Below are 20,359 nucleotides of genomic sequence, written 5' to 3'. Positions count from 1 at the left end.
GGGTGCAGTAAATATTCTCTATGTTATCCTGGGTGATGGTTACACACACACACACACACACACACACACACACACATATGCTGTACGTTCTTCTTTTTTTTTTTTAAAGACACTAGTACTTGACAGGAGGAACGAGGTAAAATTTTTCCTTAAAAATTGTTTTTTTTTTGTTTTATCCAACTCTGAATCTCTGTCATGCCCAGATGGTGGTAAGTCCCATTTCAGGCATCTTAGGAAACTTATCACTTCTTAAGGCCACTTCCTCCTCTCTAAGCCCCTGCTATACCTCTGGACACTGCTATTGAACACCTCTCCATGAGCCAGGCACTGTGCCAGGCACTTCACAAACATGATTTTGTGTAATTCTTCCAGTGGGGGGTCTAACCTGGTGTACAGGCAAGGAAACAGAGGCTCAGAGACACTTGTCTAGGCTCACACAGCTAAATGGTGGAAATGACTTCCAGCATACTCCAAGTAATTATGGCATGAAACACAGTCTAGTCAGCTCCTTACTGGCCCTGGGGGAAAAAAAATCTCCACATTTTTTCCTCCTAAAAAGTTTTAGAGCTAATCCTCGTGGGAATTCAATAACTCCAGGAACCACATGGGAAGTGACCAAGGGCACTCTGGAGGCTCTGATAGGGGTGTCCCTGGTCTGGCATTTCTGCTGCCTTGGCATAAAGTCACACAAGCCTTCAGCCTCCTGTGCCTCAGTCTCCAGTCCTCCAGTCCTCTCTGGGCTGCTTCCTCTTCTGACGTCCTGACTACGGGGTCCTGTTTGTTCTTGGCTTAATCCAGGGAGACCAAAACAGGTCATTTGCAGCCTGAGTGAACACCCCTGCCCAGCTGTGACCTCCTGCTGGGACTGGCATCACAGATTTGAACAATGGGCACCTTCCTGACCATCCCAGCCGGGCTGGGCTGGTGGGCAGTGCTCAGGCCTGCCCCCCAGACTAGCACCCTCTCTCTGTCTGAGCCTTACTCACTCTGTGCTGCCAGACTTGGCACGGAATTGGTTCTGCTTTGAGTTACCCATGACCAGTTCCTTTAGGGCAGGGACCTGTCTTATTCAGCTTTGTCCTTTGTTTTCCTCACATAGTAAGGACTTAGTATGGTCACTGGAACAAAAACGAAAATAAAAGGAACCCTAAAAGTTGTGATTATTTTTAATGCCATATTTTGAAAGGTCCAGGAGTGCTCCCCCTAGAAGATAATGGCAATAACCAACCCCGTTATTGTGCTTGACATATATTAACTCACTTTGCCCTCACAAATACCTCCATATGCCTTGCCTCTACCTAATAGAACACTGAGGCACAGAGTGGTTAGGTTAATTTGCCAAGAGCACACAGCCAGAAAGTGGCAGAGTCAGGATTCCAACTTAGGCAGCCTTGAAGGAGACTGCACTCCTAACCACTGTACTTCGCTGTCTCAACACCTCCCTAGCCCCAATTGGCCCCTGAGGTCTGAAATCCAACCACTAGCACACATCTGTTTCAATTATGCCTTTGCCTATTAAATGAGCACTCACTCGAAAGACATAACACAGCCAGCCACAGTGAAACATTGAGTAACCCCCATGCTAAATAATTCCTGGTCCCTGTGAGACTCCTTTCCATGCCCTTTGCCCTCTGACCTTCCCTCTGAAGTTCTCGAGCCTTAAGCAGGACGCTACATCGGCAGCAAACACTGGGGAGGCTGTGTCCAGACTTCAGAGCACAGGCTTTGGATCCAAGCCAGCTAGGTTTGAACCTCACATTTGTCATTAGCTAGCTGTGTGGCCATTGCCAAAAATATCTCCTCTTCTAGTCTCAATGTCCTCTTCTGTAAAATGGAGGTACGGAATGGTATCCTAGCACTGTTTACAGAGTTGGAAGTTTAAAATTTAAAAGAGGTGACGTAGTTGCAAGCCTGTTATACGTGATGCTCTATAAATTATTATTGTGGTGGTGGTGGTGGTGTTTGTAGCATCATCATCATCAACTCCCAGGGGGAGGAGGGGATCTCAGAGCAAGGTTCCTGGAGGAGGGTGGGTTGGTTTACTCAGTGACACCTCCCCCAGGAAGCCTTCCCTGACGAGTCCAGTCCACACAGTTCTCTCCCTCTAGTGAATCCTTCTAGCCTCATTATATTGCAAATAGTGATATCAAGGCTCATGATGTCAGCCCCGTTCCCCCCCCCCCGAATACTTAAGTGCCTCGAAAACAAAAATTGTTTTCTCTTTCTAAATCCCCACGTTGAGCTTGCTAATTTGTCAAGGGAAGAAAAGAATCAATAATAGTACTAATAATGCTGGCTTCTATTCCTGGGTTAGGTCTTTTTGTGCTGTGACAGTGCTAGACACACAAGCACGCTTATTCCTTCTAATCCCCACAGCACTACCATGAGATAATTGTATTATCATTCTTATCCACAGATGGAGAAACAGGCTCAGAGAGATTAAATAGCTCCTCAAGTGGAAAAGCTGAGACTGGAAGTCAGGCTTGTCCTACTTCCAAGCCCAGTCTCTCCACTACCATAGAGAGGAGCGGAGGGTGGCGGGTGGACCGGCAGGTGAACAGCGCCCTCTATTGAGCATCTGTGAGTGTTGACGGCCGAAGAGAAGAAGCCATGGGCAGAATCCCAGTTATCAGATCCCAGAGGGGGACTCTGAGGGAACACTCAGCCTCTATGTGACATCCCTATGAGAACCTCAGAGCAAACTCAGTATGGATGAGTGTGTACAGATCAATTCTTGGGAGTGTAAATGCCACCGTAATGGGGGAAGTGGATGAAGACGACCCCAGGCTGGGCAGTGTCAGTTCCCATGTAGGTAGAAATCTTGTCTTCTTGTTCTCCTCCTGTGTCCCTGTTTCTTGAACAGTGCCAGGCAGAGAGTAGGTCCTCAACAAGTGTTTGTTAAATGAGTGAGTGAATGAATGAATGAATGAATGAATGAGAGGCATCCTTCTTAGTCATCCCTGTCTTGTCCTCTCTGCCCAGGATTCAAAAGGCCACCATGAGTGCTATGTCTCCACTGATCTCAGTGGGTGCTGTCCTGGGGAAAACCAACCTGGTGCAGCTGGTGTTGATGACGCTGATAGAGGTGACAGTCTTTGACACCATGAGGATGTTCAGCAAAAAATTCCTCCATGTGAGTCATGGTGCTATGAGGAGGTGGAAGGGGAGGGTGCTGCCTCCATTTGGAGGCTGCTGCAATTAAAAAATAAATAAAGACAGGCCCAAAGGGGGTGACAAAGTGTGGTCTATGCTAAATGTTTAAACATCGCAAATGAATGCCTTTAACTTCCAAATTATGATACTGTAGGAATCACAAGATAATTATGGGATGTATAAAAAGAGAATTAATTCTCAGGGCCTCACTGACTACGGTCCAGCAAGCTGCATGGCCAGCGTCTACATTCAAACCAGTCAGCGTGTGTCGCTAACTGTACAGGTGATCTCATTGGCGGAGGTTGTCAAAAGTCTAAACCTGAGGCCAGCTGTGAAGGTGATGCCATGTCAGATGGCCCTTCCAGCTCCTCTGCTGTAGCTGTGACCTGGTGGTCAGGTACAATTAAGTAAGATAAGGGCTGATCACAGATGAGAAAGCTGATGCCCAGAAAGGGGACGTGATTGCCCAAGATCACATAGCAAGATAGTGGCATTTGTCTCATGTTAACTTTGATCACTTGTGAAGAAGATTATTGCCATAATTTGGGGTAACAATGAGGGTGGCTTAAACCATCAGTGAGGTGTGGAAGTAAAAATTCTGCCAATTCTGGATATATTTTTAAGGCATAGTTGATAGGATTTAAGAGTAGCCCATGAAGTGAATTACTAAGGATTAGTAAATTTGATATTCCTAAAGCAAAATTAGCATATATCTAGGATTTACTAAAGACTTCAGTTTGGTATTATAAGAAGTCCGGTTGTTTTATGTTGCAAAGCTTATATCACTCATCTCTCCATGAAATTCTGCTGCAACATAGGAAGCAGTGAGGGGGAGGTGGCCATGTGGCTTTTGGACTCACCTAAGTGGACCTCAGCTAAAAGCCTTTAAGAGCTACTGATAAGACCAACCAGCAACCTCCCTGGAATAAACACCTAGCTATTTACGGGACTCCTCTGAAATGGGAACACTGGGCTGGGTAAGCTCAGAACACCGGTCTCATGACTTCAAGTCACATCTCCTACACAAAGCTCAGAACTTTCTCCGAGGAGCATGGGGGTTTGCCGGTGGGCAAAGGGTACTGACACTTGCTGGCTTTTGTTGCAGATGCCTGACGACATAAATATGATGTACATCCACGTGTTCGCGGCCTATTTTGGGCTGATTGTGGCCTGGTGCCTCTCAAGGCCTCTGCCCAAGGAAGCGAAGAAGAAAGATCAGATAGCAACAAGCCCCAGTTTGTTTGCCATGCTGGGTAAGGACAAGGTGGGTGGGTGGTGTCATATCTAAGTGAGCAAGAGGCTCCAAAACGCCCTCCAGAAAATCTTTCCTGACCTGTCCTGGGTGTCTGAAGCCTCTCTATAAGGACTCATTTCCTTGAGTGTTGTTTGATGAACTCACACCTTTGAATGAAGACTTCCTCTCTAGGGAACCTCTCTTCATTCATATCCAAAGGAGAGGAGAGACCGTTACATTTGAGTTTAAATAAGTTTATCCAATCATTTTGCCCTCAACTTAAAAGAGAGAGTTGGACGAGTGAAGGAAGTAGGGCCCTGGGGTGGAGGAAGGAAAAGGGGTGGGGAGAAAAGAGTAATAAAGGTGTACTTTGAAAGGCTGTGTGAGAATGATGAACTCAGGCTGCTGGGAAAGGCTTACAGGAAATCAGGCAGTGGGCTGAATAGCATGCCATGGGGCTGAATGAAAGAAGCATGTTGATTCTTTTTTTTTTAAATAAGTCATCACTGGCCAGGGCCAGGAGGCCTGGAATTTGGTCATTTTAACTCTCAGAGCCTTAGTTTCCTTGCCGGTGAAGTATGTTAGCTGGACTCTACCAACTTGAGATTTCAGAAAGGACACATGCCTTACCCAAAGTCACATAGCTAGAAAGTAACAAAGCTGAGACTTGCCAGCTCTGCAGAGGCTCAGGCTTTGGAGCAGCAGTGTTGGTCCTGGTCAGTGACCCTCTCTGGCCCTCAGGCACCCTCTTCCTGTGGATGTTCTGGCCAAGTTTCAACTCTGCTCTGCTGACCTCACCACATGAGAGGAAGATTGCCGTGTTCAACACCTACTATGCTATTGCGGTCAGCGCAGTGACAGCCATCTCCGTGTCAGCCTTGGCTCATCCCCAAGGGAAGATCAACATGGTGAGGTGGGGGCTGCCCCTTGGGGGACACCCGTATTCATGCCCCTTCCCTGGGCGCCAGCCCCTTGGCTTGGGAAAGAGCCTGCCGAGGGCTGAAGCCCCGAGGGCTGAAGCCTTGTTTGCAGTGTCGTGGAGCGCAAAGAAGAGCGCGAAGTTGTTAAAATGGGCACTGGAGCTTAGGAGACTGGGAAATGACCAAAGGCTTACTGGGGGCAGTGATTTAGCCCGTCGGCATTGACATCAATCAGACCCAAGTTTGAACTCGTGTCTGCTAGTTACTAAAGCCAGTCACTCTGAGCAACAGTCAGCATAGAAAAAGTAGCATAGAATTAGTCAGCCTCTCCCCTTTCCTTAGGAAATGTGAAGACTGGAATGATCAGGATCAGAAGTGAAGAGGTATATTACCCCAGCCACGTGGCCTTGGTCAAGCCACATAAATTTTTTTTTTTAAACAATCACCTTTTTTTTTTTTTTTAAACTCTTTTTTTTTTTTTTTAAAGATTTTTATTGGGGAATTGGGGGTATGGGAACAGCGCTGGGGAATTGGGGTAGAGGGCAGTGTCACTGGCCCTCACACGTGGGATCCGAACCGGGGCCCTCTGGCATCCCAAGCCAGCTCCCAACCATCGCGCCACTCGGCCGGCCCAAGCCACATAAATTTGGTCAAGCCTCAACTGCCTCATATGTGAAGTGGGAATTAATAGACAATGCATGTACAGTGCTTCATGTGGCTTCATGTGGAGCCAGGAGGTCATGTGTGAGTTCTGGGAGGACAGATAGGTGGCAGTGTAGAGCTAAAGACAAAACAAGTTCCCATGATGATCAGGGCACGGGGTCAGCCAGCCAGAGGTCGTGGGGAAAAGTCTAGACAGACAGTGGGGCCTGAAATAGAGAGAATGTGGCCATGGGTGATGACGGTTAACAGTACTAAGGGGAGTTAAGTGTCCCCACAGGTGAACTCCATGGTGACTCGGAATCTAGGACCAGATAAGGTGGGGACATCCAGGGAGGCAGGTTTGGCCATCAGGTCAGGGAAGTCCAGAATCCGGACCAGGGGCGCAGAGCTCCTAGAAGTGGTTAGAGTTGAGGTGGGCAGGGGTAAGCATATAAGAGCAAGGCAAGGCCCAGCTCTAGCAGAGACATGACCCAGGGACACAGGCCAGCTTATTGGGTCCAGTCAGATAGGGTGGCATAGGTCACAAAGTAGCCAATCATCATCATCATCATGATCATCGTCATCATCATAAGAATGGCTTATATTTATTGGGCATTTACTCATGTTCGATGCCAGGCACTGGGGCTAAGGGTTTTACATGCGGTAACTCATTTCATTCTTACAATACCCTATATTAAGCAGGTGTAATTGAAACCCGATTCTTCTGGCGGAAAAGTTGAAGCACTGCTCTGTTAGGTGTCCAAGGACAAATCACTAATCAGTGTGAGGGTGGCTGGATGCTGAGTAACTGTATTTTTAAGCTGAGTCCCTAAATGCCTCCCAATTAGGGTGACTGCTCCCTGAGCCTGAGCAGTTGGTGAGATAAGACCATCGATAAGAGCTGGATAGTCTCAACAAAGGGGAAGTGATGGTTTCAGGGTCAGCAGAGCAGGGAGGACATTACAGTGTTGCCTTGCTACCTGCTTGCTGAGAAGCTTTGAGCAAGATGCTGTCCTCTGTGCATCGCTTCATTCACCCACAAGCTGTTTCTTTGCAGGCTCATATCCACAATGCAGTACTGGCAGGAGGTGTGGCTATAGGCGCCCCGAATCACCAGATCAGTTCTCCTTGGTCTGCCATGGTGCTGGGCCTTATGGCTGGGCTGATCTCCATCGGTGGAGCCAAATGCCTGCCGGTAAGGAGCTAACACCCTCTGCTTTGGCTTAGGTCAGCAGGACCTTGGAACCATAAAGGCTATCATGGGCTGTGCCAGCAGGTGTTGGCACCTTCTCAGATTGGCTTCAAAGCTTCGGTGAGGGACCCACCCAGTTGGATGATGTTTTTATTAGGATCTGGGGAAAAAGTAACAGAACCCATTCAAGCTTGCTCAGGCATAAAGGGGGATTTGTTTTAAGGTTCCTGGGATGTCGCAGAACCCAAGGACAAGGATGCTGCTGGGAACTCAGGAATGGCTGGCGACAGGGACAAAAGTGTTGTGGGGAGCCCGAGGGGTCCGTGCTCTTCTTCTTTCTTTGCTTTTCCTGAGTATCTGCTTTATTCTCACTCTGTAGACTGACTTCCTCTTCTCCTACTCCTATTCCACATGGTGGAATGTAGCCTCTCTCTTCAAGAATGCAGCTGGGTGGACTCTCTTGACCCCGATTCCAAGTTCTCTGGAGAAGGGGCTCATTGGTCTAATTTGGATAACGTGCCCATCTTTGGCTGGGGGTACGTCACGTTGTACATACATGGCTGCTGCCCATGAAGCATGTGAATGGGGGTGGAAAGGGCAGAACCCAGAAAAAAGATGCTGGTCATGTCCACTTCTGATTGTTTAGTTCTTCTAAGTGGATAGATTTTTCTTCCTTCAATATTCAACAGGTACAGATAATACCAGAATACTTCATTATAGCCAATTCGTTATAACACACTTCTGAAAGAAATATTGAGGAACAACAAATCTTCATAGTTTTGAAGGCGTGGTGGGGGAGAAAGGTACACTTTTGGGTGGTGTAGGAAACCGGATTGGGTGAACAGTGGATATTCAGGGAGAGTTTCAACCCAAAATAAGAAAGAACTTACCAACAGTTTGATTTGACCAAAGATAGGGCAGTCTGCTTTTCACTTTGGAATGGAAACAGATGTCTTTTATTTCCTCTGGCTTGGAGGCCCTAATGATGAAAGGAGGAGGTACACAGCAAAAAGTGCATAACAAGCTATCAATCTCAGAGTCCATCACTTTCCCTGTGCCTCAGTTTCCTTGACTCTATCACTGGGAGAAGGATTCAAAGATGATTGATTGATTGATTCATTCATTCATTCATTTATTCATTTATCACATATGCTTTAACATTTATCCTGCTTCCCAAGCTATAGTGTAATGGGGGAAACAAATGGACAAATAAACATAGCTCAGTGTGATAACAGATCCAGGAGCACATCTAAGCTACCCTGTGATGTGTCAGGAAATGCTTCCCAGAGCCGAGGATGTCTCAGCTGAGCACTGACAGAGCACTAATATTGGCCAGGCAAAGAAGTGGGAAATGTATTTCAGGCAGAAGGAACAGTGTGTTCAAAGGCTCAATGGTGAGAAGAGCATAGGGCTCAGCCAGGAAACTGAGAGACATCCTCATGGCTGAAGCATTGGGTTCACCTGGAAGTATGATGGGACCAGAATCTTGAGAGAGGGCACGTGCTCAGGTATGTCTCCTGTGCTAGTTAAGGAGTCTGGGTTTTTATTCTGGAGACAATGAGGAGCCTAAGGAGAGAACCAGCATGATGAAATTTGCATATGAATCTACATCTGTTAGCTCACAGCCATCTGGGTAGCTAAGTGGTGAGGTGGAAGGAGCACTGAATGGGAGTCTGAAGGTGTGATCAGGTTCTTTTCTCCTGACTTATCCTAACCAGTTCTATTGTCTTTGGGAAGGCAGTTAAATTTGGGCTAGACCAGTGGGTCTCAATCACCTCCTGGGGACATTTGACAACATCTGGAGACAATTTTGGTTGACACACTGGGTTGGGGGTGCTACTGACATCTAGAGGGTACAGGCCAGGGATGCTGCTAAACATCCTACAGTGCACAGGGCATCCCCCGCTCACAACACAGAGTTACAGCCCAAAATGTGAGTAGTGCCTGGGCTGGACCCTTGCTTCTCAAAGTGTGGCCTGTGGACCAGGGGCACTGACATCACCTGGGACTTTGTTAGAAAAGCAGAATCTCAGGCCCCAGACTCCTCTGCAGTTTAACAAGCTCCCCAGGTGATGTGAGTGCACATCCGAGTCTGAGAAGGTGAGCCCTAAAACCTATCCCCTTTTGGTGGTCCCAGATGCCAAGGATGTGTGAAAAGGGTAAGTAGGGAATGTCAGTCTCACATGTAGATCTGCTTATAATGACATTTCTCCCCAGGTGTGTTTTAACCGTGTGCTGGGGATCCATGATACCTGCGGCGTGCATTACACCTTTGGCTTGCCGGGTCTGCTCGGAGGGATCACCAACATCGCGTTGAAAGCGCATCAGGCAAACTGGAACAGGGATCCCATGTGGGTCACTTGTCTTACCCCCTTAATACCCACCTCAGGAAGAAATGTAACCAGAGCCCTTAGCTGGGATGTGTGCGTTCAGGGCCAGGCACTCATAGGCCTCAGCAAATATTTCTTGGCCAATTTATTCAGAAATTCTGCCCAGCCCTTAAGTTGTATGGAGTCATCACCTCTCCAGGCCACTTCTTCTTTACAAAGGTGGCAGCTTAGGTGCAAGGTAAAGGCGGATAGTCCCGAGACCTCCCAAAAACAGACAGAGTAGGGCAGTCAAGCCCAAACCAGTTGAGTCTATTTTTCAACCCCTGATGGTTTAGGTCATGGTGAAGAGTGTGGTGTGGAATCAGACTGGTCTTGACCTCTTACTAGCTGGGCATGCTACCTAGCCCCTCTGAACCTTTGCTGTCCAATTGTAAATGAAGAAAGTGCTAATACCTCATGGGGTTGTTGGAGGCTACTTGAGGCCAGGCACCATGTAGTTAAGAGGATTTAATAAGTTAATATAGGGGCTGGCCAAGTGGCTCAGTTGGTTAAGAGCTTGCTCAAGAGTGTGAGCTCTGAACGACAGGGCCGCCGGTTTGATTCCCACATGGGCCAGTGAGCTGCGCCCGAGCTGAGCTGCCTCTGAGCTGCCAACAGGTGACAGGATGGCTCAGCTGGTGAGAGCATGTGCTGCTAACAACAAGATTGCCTGTTCAAGATGGTGGGCTATGCCCGCCCGCAACTAAAAACTGAACTCTGCACCTAGAGCTGAGCTGCCGGTGGCTAAGGGGATACAGCGTGCATTCTTAACAACAAGGCTGTTGGGTTTGACTCCCACATGGGATGGTGGATATGTCCACCTGCAACTAATTGAACGCAGCACCTTGAGGTGAACGGCGTGACTAGACTTGGAGCTGAGTTTGCCGCGCCCTCCACAACTAAGATTGAAGGACAACAAATTGGCTAGTCTCCTCCCCTAATTCCCCAATAAAATCTGAAAAAAAAAAAAGTTAATATAGGAAAATGCCAGGCACAGCCTATCCCTGATGCCCAGAGAGGGAAGGGGCTTGGCTAAGGTTTCACTGTGAGACGGGAACGTGGGCCTCTGGACCAGAGTCTGGTCCTGTGCCCCCTAGACAATGACAGCAATAATCGATTTGATGTACCAGAGCCCTGACTGGACGTCACCTCCTGGAGGCTGTGTGACTATCTTCTGGACGTGGCTCACATAAAATGAAAGAGTGACTTGGGCATGATACAGGGATAGATTTTTTTTGTAGGTGGAACTGATACAGTGATAATAATATTACTGAGGGCAATCACTACTGTTTATTGACTGCTTTCTAAGTGCTAGGCATTATGTCAAATCATTACGAACACCCTGTAAGTATATTATTATACTCTAAGAAATGATACTTAGGGGAAATTACCTACTCAAACAAGACAGACCAAGGTCACACTTACCAGTCATGTGATCTTAGGCGTGGTCCTTTCTTTTTTCTTTTTAACTTTATTGGGGAACAGGGTGTTTTCCCAAGACCTATCAGCTCCAAGTTAAGCTGCTGTTCTTCAATCTTAGTTGTGGAGGGCACAGCTCAGCTCCAAGTCCAGTCACCAGTTTTCAATCTAGTTGTGGGGGGGCGTGCAGCCCACCATCCATGCGGGAGTCAAACTGGCAACCCTGTTGTTAAAAGCACATGCTCTAACCAACTGAGCCATCCGGCCACCCACGGGCAGCTCAGCAACAGCTCAGCCTAAGTCATTGTCTTCAATCTGTAGTTGCGGAGGGCGCAGCTCACAGGCCTATGTGGGAATCAAACCGAGGATCCTGTTGCTCAGAGCTCGCGCTTTTAACCAACTGAGTCACTCAGCCGGTCGGCATGGTTTTTTTTTAATCTCAGTTTTCTACCTGTAAAATGGGATAATAAGTTGTGCATTATGCTGTGAAGGTTCAGCAACATAAAACATTAAAGGGCTCAGGGCAGCGCTTGACGTGGAGTAAACACCCAACACGTGGCCTCTTTCTTTATGATGATTATTGATGCTGCTGCTTCCGTAGGAGGGGCATCTGTATATAGCTGAAAGATGGAGAAAGGACTTAGCTGCAAGTCAGAACACTTCATGTGAAACGTGGATCAGCTGCTTTATTATCTTGGTGTCATTGCGCCAGCATTGACTTTCATTTCTTCCACAAACCATATTTGCCAATTTCCTACTCAGGGGAGCGAAAGTGAATGAGTCAGGTGCTGTGCTCCGAGCCTGGATGAAGACACATTTAAAGAACATTGAATCACACAGTGCAGAGGCTCTTTGTCGATTCTCATTCAGTCCTTTGATTCTATCAGGGAGAAAGTCTCCACTTGGTGCCGAGTGTCTCTGCAGCCTTCAGACACTTGCTGACCTGACTTCTGGTTTGCATGACAGCAGAAGAAGCCCTAGGCTGAGAGACTTTCCCAGGCTGTGACATCTGGGGGAGATTTTAACAACGTTTGTTTTCATTATATCTTTTTTTTTTTTAGAGTTGCCTCTCATTTGTCTTCCACTTAAGCTAGTGACACAATGTTTCCTGTTAAATACATTTATTTCACTTAAAAAAAAGTATATTTAAAGAAAAATATTTTTAAAAATAGTATTCCTAAAATGCCGACGTGGCCACATTTGTGCTGAAATCTGGAAAAGATCTAGCCAGGCTTTGTAGGTAGACAGACCTGCCTGGTTTGAATCCCAAGAGCCACCCATGCCAAGCTATGTGACACTGTTCACTTTCCTAACCTGGACCTCCCCATTTGGGAAATAGGGACCCTAATAGCTTGCTCACAGGGCTGCTGGGAGGATCACAATGAGATCAGATGATGAAGCATCAAACCGAGGGGCCTGGCACAGGGAAGCCCACCCTGCGTGGAGACTGTTGTTATGGAGATTTCTACTTCATCCATGTCTGCTTTCAGATGGCATCAGGATAGAGTGAATTGTGGGTTGTCAGTCAGCAGATCTGGGTTTTACTTCTATTCTACCACTTAATGTTACCTTAAAACAAAAAAAAACTATTTTCGTAGTTTTTTATATTTAGAAGAGTGCAAACATCATGATGAATTTTCTGGCAAGCCCCTGTGACCAGCACCCAGAACTCTGTGTCCCATCCCTGGGTAACCACTAATGTGACTTCTAATAGCATCGGTCGGTATTTTGCCTGCTTTTCTCCTTTATCCACATGGAATCACATAGGAAACCCAGGCTCCTCTGTGCCTGGTTTCTTTTACTTTACATCATAGTCATGACATTCACCCATGTTGTTGAGTATCTCTGTCGATTGTTCATTTTCATCGGGGTATAGTGTTGAACTGTGCTTGGGTTGAATTTACAAAGGTGACTGAGTGACATGGAGAAGTCAATGCTGTTGAAAGGAAAGTTTAATGTCACTCACAGTTGCCCTGGAACTGAGAGGCACAGGACACCACGCAGGGCCTCATGAAGGGACCAGGCAGCAGAGAGAGGGGAACTGAGACAGTGCCTTTAGGACTATGGTGGAGGGGGAGTAATGAGGTGGGGACATCCCCTATTCAGCAGGAAGTGAACACACATATGTTAGAGTTTGTGGTTGCGAGGTTTATAATGTGAGTTTTACACTGCCATGAAAGCTGACTTGCAAGAGAGAGAGGTCAACAACTTGGGCCATTAGTTTGGCCCTGTGATAAATGAGTACCAAGTAGACAAATGACAGAGTCTAAGAAAACACAGTGAAAACAAGTGCTCCACTATGTGACTACTGCACAATTTATCGATCCATTATTGATGAGCATTTGGGTAGTTTCCAGTTTGGAGCTATTATGAACATTCTAGTATTGATGTTATAAACATTCTAATGCTTTTTGGGGGAAACATACAACTGCACCTCTGGTGAATATATGCCCAGAAGTGGAATTCTTGGATCATAAGTATTCATACACCCACTTTAGTGGATACGACCAGTTTTCCATTGTGATTTGCATCTATCCAGACACAAGTGTTCCCTTTACCCCATATATTCTCTAATACTCCATATTTTCCTTCTTTTTAATTTTAACCACTTAGGCATGAAACTTATCATTTGGATTTTAATTTCCCTGATAACTAATTAAGTGGAGCACTTTTCGTATGCTTTTAGGCCATTTGAGTATTTTCTCTTGTGAAATGTCTCTTCAAATTCTTTTGCCCATTTTTCTATTGTGTCTTTCTGTCTTTTTCTTCTTGATTTGTAGGAATTCTTTATATAGTCTGGGTATAGATCCTTTGTCAGATATGTGTATTGGGAATATCTTCTTCCACTTTGTGGGTTATCTTTCACTTTCTTAATGGTGTCTTTTGCTGAATAGTTCTTAATTTTAATATAGTCCAGTTTATCATTGTTCCTTTTATGTTTAGCTCTTGTACGTCCTGTTTAAGAAAGCTTTGCCTACTGCACGGTCATGTAGGTGTCCTCCCAGGGCCCTTCAATTTTTTAAAGTGAAGTCCTAGGGTTGCCTTGAAGGAGAGCAAGCAAGGAAGTGTGTTTGGGGTGGGCAGGGGAGATGGGTCTGACAGTCAAACTGTACCCCACCTTGACTTAATAGAAATAAAGCCTTCTTCTTTAATTGACTAATGAGGAAACTTGGGGCTCTGAGAGGTTAAGCAACTTGCCCAGGGTCACGCAGCTAGTGACAGAACTGGGACTTACACTTGGGTTTTCTAACTCCTGGCCTTGCACATTATGCATGGGGTTTGAGGATTAAAGTAAGCCAAAGAGGATCTTGGAATCCCCCCTTCCCCTCCTCCATGTCTGCATGGCTTTGCAGGAAAATAACAGGGGAATATATCACCAGGAAGAGGACGCTTGTTCTCCTGATAAGCCCTTCCTAACAGTGCAAACAGTGCTTTTTGTCCCCAGTAACATCTGCAGCCTGATGCCTCCATGTGACCACCTCTGCTTTGTCATTTCTAGGAATTCCTTCGAGGTGCTCATTGACGCTGGGGCACTCAGCTTGTTCGTGGCTGTGGGTCTGGCATCTGGTCTCCTGACAGGTCAGTGTGAGACCACCCTTCTTCTGCCATTGCCCAGGGCATAGGGCCTGGGTCCGGAGTGCACTTGACTGGATATGCATGTGCTCACCCTGCTCCGTGTGTACCTCCCCTCAGCTCCAGACAAATGAGGCAAAGGGCTCAGACTTTGATTTTAAAAGCAGACAAACACAAAATTACATCATTTCAGAATTGGAAAGGCCTTCAGAGGTCGCCTGCTATAGGTGTGGACTCTGCGGGCCAGGGAAAGGAAGAGATGTTCCTGAGGTTGTAAGTAGAAGTGATCGGTGACATTGCAGCCTCTTGCGCCCAGGGCTGGTGAGTCCACTCAATTTTGTACAGAAGGCCAAGGAAACCCTTATGCCAAAAATCTTACCTTTCATTCCCTGAGGACATCCATAATATTATTTGGTTCAGCAAATACTTATTCAATATCTACTATGAGTCAGGCACTAGGGACATAGTAGTGAACAAAACAAATTCCCTGATCTCATGAAGTTGACATTCTTGTTGCAGGGAGGGGGCGGGAAGGGCTGGAGGTTCTAGTTTACAATAAATGGAGAAATAAATGTGTTATATGTAAGATGGTGATAAGTGCTATGAAGAGAAGTAAATCAGGGTGGGGGAACAGAGTTGTATGAGAGTGGGGTGCTCTTTTAGAAAAATGAGAAGGGAAGACCTATCTATTGGGTTGTCTGAAAAGTCATGATGCATATTTGCAACGAAAAACATAGAAAAAATACATCATGACGTTTCCAACAACCCAATAATAAGTTAACCTTTAAGCAGAGACCTGAATGGAGAGAAGGAGGGAGACATACCACATGTTTATTTGGGAGATGAGCATTCACTGAGAAGGGTCAGCAAGTGCAAAGGCCCTGGGGCAGGAGCATGCTTTGCATTTTTGGGGAACAGCAAGAAGGTCAGTGTAGCTGATGTGGATGGGGTGACGGGGAGAGTAGCAGGAGTTGAGGACAGAATGGTAGTAAGGAGCCAGATCACCCTGCGAGATGGAAAGCCACTGGAGATCTTTAAACAGAGGATTGAAGTATGTTTTTGCTCCTCTAATGTGACAGAACAGCAAAGAATCTTGGGGAGTTACTAGTTTGCCAATCTTACTTATATGCCAGGTGAAAACATTCTGTTCAGAAATGTTTGCTTTTATTCTGTAAGCAAACAGCTTTTATTGGCTAGACATTCATACATTCTGGCCCTAAGCAGGGAGTGGATGCCAAATAAGAGACAAAAAAGTATAAGCAGACAGTAATAAGTTGGTGACGTTCAGCATGTCACTTCACTCTCTCTGGCTTTGGCTGGCTTCTCTGTACAATGGAAGGATTATGGTAACTAATCATTTGGCTCCCTTTCAGCTTTAAAACATGGACGAAGGTACTTTTTGGAGTTACCTGGGTCATTTTAGAGAGATTGGCTGGAATTACCTTAATGTACCAACTGGCCTCAGCTTTGGACATAGTCTGAGGTTATTATTTAAACATGGATGAGAAAAATGCCTCCCTCCATAAGTGACAGTCCAACCCTGGGTAGGGTTGCCTGATTTAGCAAATGAAAGCACAAGATGCCCATTTTTTGAATTCAAAATTAACCAAGCATCCTGTATTTTATATGGCAACCCCACACCTGGGCTGTCCCACCATTCACCATTGTCACTGGTATCAACAAAGTGACACAGACTTGCAGTCTTATAAAGCACCATGGATGACTTTCCTTATGCTTCACTGGAATAAAAAAAGAGAACAGAGGAAAAAAACACCCATGTTATTCCTGTAAGAGTTAAAACCAATGAGTTTTCCTCTTTACATGTTACTTCGGACATGAGGGAACTGGTAATTAAAAAGAACTTGGGCAACAGAAGGGGAAAGAGGCCTCCAAGCAGCCAAAATAGCACCAAATTGCCCCCACAGCCAAACATTTTACTTGTCGGTAGACCCCGTTATTTGGGGTCTGTCTATGCTGTTTAAGAAACAAATCTATCAAGCATGGTTGTTGGGTTTCCCAGTACAGGAAGATTTTAAAAAGCAGATTAGAGATGGGGTAGGTTCCTAGAGGCAAGGCACACTGGTAGAAGTTAGAAGTGAAAGCAGAGAGCCTAACAGGAAAGGAAATTCTTAAAGTGACACAAGAACATGAAAAGCTTGGGCTACTGGAAAGCAGGCCAACACCCCTCAACAACTATTGTAAATCCTTCTCTGTGTTACATAGCAATTTCCTAAGTGGATGATCCTAGCAATGGTTCTGATTCTTTAAAAAGTCTAAATGTGTTCAGGGTTGACTCATAAGACAAGAAAATACAATATGGGTTTATGTATTTAGATGGATTTTCAGGAGTGATGAGTAAGCCTCAGCTATCTGGAAAATTCATGTAGGCAACAGAGATCATTTCTGAGTAATCCTAGCTAAATGAGGGGTGCTAATTGCATCTTACCTGCCAATATCAGTCAAAGGAGTGCACAGCAAAAGGAAAATAAGAATATACACACGCCTTTCTTGTTAATCTTGCTGTTTAATACACTGGGACCAATCATCATGAAAAATACATATCCAAATCTATGAATGGCATATCCCCACTTCATGTGAAAGGTAACTCTCACTCCACGTATCCTGGAAAGTTCGGCAGACTTTGTGCAGCTAGGGGGACACACAGAGCCAAGCTCTCTGGGCAGAGGCTGGACAGGTGAACAGAATAGGCACAAATGCAAGTGGTTATAAACTACTTTCCTAACTATACAAGTGGAATCTTGAGCTGAGGTTGCTGGGAGTTTATTGGGCCTACATGGGTGCCTACTTTGAGTCGCTCTCCATGGTAGCTCTTGCGTTTTAAATGGATCAGCTTTTAAGTGGTGGCACCATCTGATAGGACCCTTCTAGTCCCTCTTGGGAAGGATGTCAGGTCCATGGCTATTGTATACCTCTCAGCATAATTTAAATCTTTTGGAGATGATTGCTCTTGCCAGTTCCTGTTAAAAGAGGTCTATACAATTAATTAAGCTGGTCTCAGAAAAACAATGCTTCAAGTTGCCTGTCTCCTGGTTGTGGAAGAAAAAACGATTTGAGATACCATAGTTGACATATGATATTTTGATTAGTTCTGAGATAACAAATGCTGTGCTCCAAATGTTTAACATTGAATTATGAATTTCAACAGGTTTGCTCTTAAAACTCAAAATATGGAGAGCGGTACCTCCTGTGGGAAAATATTTCCATGACCAAGCTTTCTGGGAGGTAAGATTTTTAACCTATTAATGTCACAGATTTTGAGTGCGTGAACTTAAAAAGGTATCTGAGCATATATATTAACTTGATGCTGATGAGAGTAAAATAAAAACAAATGAAAATGAAGTAAAGAACACTGGAGGAGGAGCAAATCTATGATGTGTGTGTGTGTGTGTGTTGGTGTTGGTGTTGGTAGAAGGTGGGGAGGTGCTAAATAGGTTACAGTTTCCTTGATGCCTCAAAGTCCCTGAGGGTCAGAGTTAAGAGAATTGTCACTGGCCACACTTCTCTCCACCTGGAGTCGTCCAAGTTTGAAGTGAAGGTGATAGAATCTTGCAATGCAAGAGCCAAAAGGACCACAAGGCCAGCAACTCGAATCCTCTCATTTGACAGATGCTTAGAGTGGAGCCAGGACTGTGACGTTCTCACAGTGACTGTATAGCGGAGCTGAATCTAACACACACTCTTGGTAAATTATAGCTAGTGGACTCAAGAAAACTTGTAGTGTAGGAGTCTGGGGTCATTCAGCTCAAACAAGTCATGTGCTACTGAGAGTCTCTGTGTTACATCGTAGCATTTGCTGTCCATGACTGGGCTAGGCACTGTCGCCCCACTGCCCTCCTTTTCATCTATACTCATAGTTTCCAAAGCACTCTGATGTGTGTCACCCTGGGTAATCTTCCAATCGATGCTGAGGCTGGCTGGCAAGTAGGGATCAATATTGCCAAGTTATAAACGGGAGTTGGTAAGCCCAGCAGCGTACCTTTGTGAGTGTCAGAGACAAGACCAGGAGCCCGACCTTCGGAGTCCCAGGCAATCCTTTCCCCACTTTATCCTGAGATATGGATCACTAAAGGGACAGAGAACCAGCCTTATTATGGGCCTTGACATTGGTGGCTGTAGGGGGAAAACAGAGAGAACCTGCAGAGAGAACCTACCTCCTTCGGCTCCTTCCTCTTCTTCAAACAGCTTTATGGAGGTATAATTGACAACGAACCACACATATTTAAAGCCTACAATTTGATACATTTAAACAGCTTCTACACCCATGAAACTATCACCACAATCAAGATAACCAACAAATCCATCACCATCAAACATTTCCCTCTGCCTCTTAGAAACTACTCCCTTCCTACCCTACTCTATCCCATCCCCAGGCAATCCCTGGGGACATCACTATAGGCTAGTTTGCATTTTCTATAATTTTATATAAATGGAATCATGTGGTATATACTCTTCTTTGTCTGGCTTCTTTTACTCAGTATCATTATTCTGAGGGTCATGCATGTGGCATGTAGCCAGCCTACCTTGTGCCAGCCTTTCTTTACAATCATTGGCTCTTGGCTTTCCCCAAAAGCCAGTGTCTTCCCGTCCCCTGGCAAATGTTCTTGTCCTTTCAGCAGAAGCAGGGTAATCTAGTGAAAGGACTCAGAGAACTGGTTTAATCCATCAATTCAGTCCACAAGTATTTACTGAGCAACTATGATATATACCAAGCACTCTGCTATCAACCAGGGATACCACAATCAGGAGAAATACTCAGCTCAGTTTCTTGAGTTGCAATGAATATTTGCTGAATAAATGAAAGAAATCTGATGATCCCCACCCAACAGCAGCCACTGCAGTAGCAGGCAAAATGGAAGAAGTGTGTACCTGGAATCTAAGGTTCTGGATTCCTGTCATCACTCTGCAAGGTATCACATAGACAAGTTCCATGACCTCTCTCACTGGTAAAATAAGAATGGTAATCTTTGCTCTACCTCAGTGGGTTGTTTTGGAGATCGAATGAGATAATGTCTGTAACTACATTCTGTAAAATGCAAACTGCCACGCGAATGTGAAAGTTTATTCCTAGGGGTTTAGCCAACCACGAAGGAATGTGTAAGCGTAATAGCTATCATTTTTTGCAAGCCTACTGTTTCTGATCTTGTGCTAGATGCTTTTTAACATTATCTGATTTTATCTTCCCAACAACCCTGCACAAGAGTTAAGTGTCCCCATCTTAAAGATGAGGAGTAACTTCTCTCAAATGACAAAGCTAGTAAATGGGACAGGAGGAATTTGAATTGGTGTCTGTTTGGCTCCAAAGACACAGCATGTGTGTACGTGTTGTGGGCAGCTACTGGAGATGTTATTCTCCCTCCTTCCCCCGAATCTTCTGATTTACTTTCTTACAGCTCAGTAGAACCTTTTGTTCAGCAGTATAACACAGCTTGCACTTGAAAACCAAATATCCATTAAAGAGGCAAGAATTTAAAACATCCAAAGCTGATAAATCCAGGGGTGACTTTTTTTGTAAACCATCTAGAAAAACATTTTAATTATTGAATACCCTTAAGGCATTTCACAGAACCAGACTGCTGGGAGTTGGAAGGGACAGCCATGTGCCTGGTGACATCAATGTGTCTGGCACTTGCTGGGATGGGGCACTCATACTCCCCAAGGGCACCCATCTCATCCAAGGATGGTTCCAAGATGCACTTGTTCATTCACTAATCCCATTAAATGTATTATGATCTAATATGTGACAGAGCTCTTATGTGACAAATCTAGAGAGACAAATCTAGTTCTAGGTCTCAAGGAGCTGCATATACGAATCCTTTAACTTCTGGTAGATTACAAC

At 45.4% G+C, this 20,359-nt stretch overlaps 1 protein-coding gene across 1 annotated transcript in view; it reads left to right on the top strand.

Annotated features, from left to right (window-relative positions):
* Positions 1–20,359, top strand: part of RHCE (Rh blood group CcEe antigens) — a 31,904-nt gene that overhangs the window by 9,627 nt on the left and 1,918 nt on the right. Inside the window, exons 3-9 of the mRNA XM_019650186.1 lie at positions 2,983–3,133; positions 4,259–4,406; positions 5,129–5,295; positions 7,007–7,144; positions 9,359–9,492; positions 14,429–14,508; positions 17,669–17,745. Of these exons, the coding sequence (XP_019505731.1) occupies positions 2,983–3,133; positions 4,259–4,406; positions 5,129–5,295; positions 7,007–7,144; positions 9,359–9,492; positions 14,429–14,508; positions 17,669–17,745 (895 nt within the window). The remainder of the gene's footprint in view (positions 1–2,982; positions 3,134–4,258; positions 4,407–5,128; positions 5,296–7,006; positions 7,145–9,358; positions 9,493–14,428; positions 14,509–17,668; positions 17,746–20,359) is intronic.

Source organism: Hipposideros armiger, unplaced genomic scaffold (genome assembly GCF_001890085.2).
Source record: "Hipposideros armiger isolate ML-2016 unplaced genomic scaffold, ASM189008v1 scaffold_138, whole genome shotgun sequence".
Classification (NCBI taxonomy): Eukaryota; Metazoa; Chordata; class Mammalia; order Chiroptera; family Hipposideridae; genus Hipposideros; species Hipposideros armiger.
The sequence above is the reverse complement of the archived record's forward strand: the minus strand, read 5'-3'. Positions and strand labels throughout refer to the sequence as shown.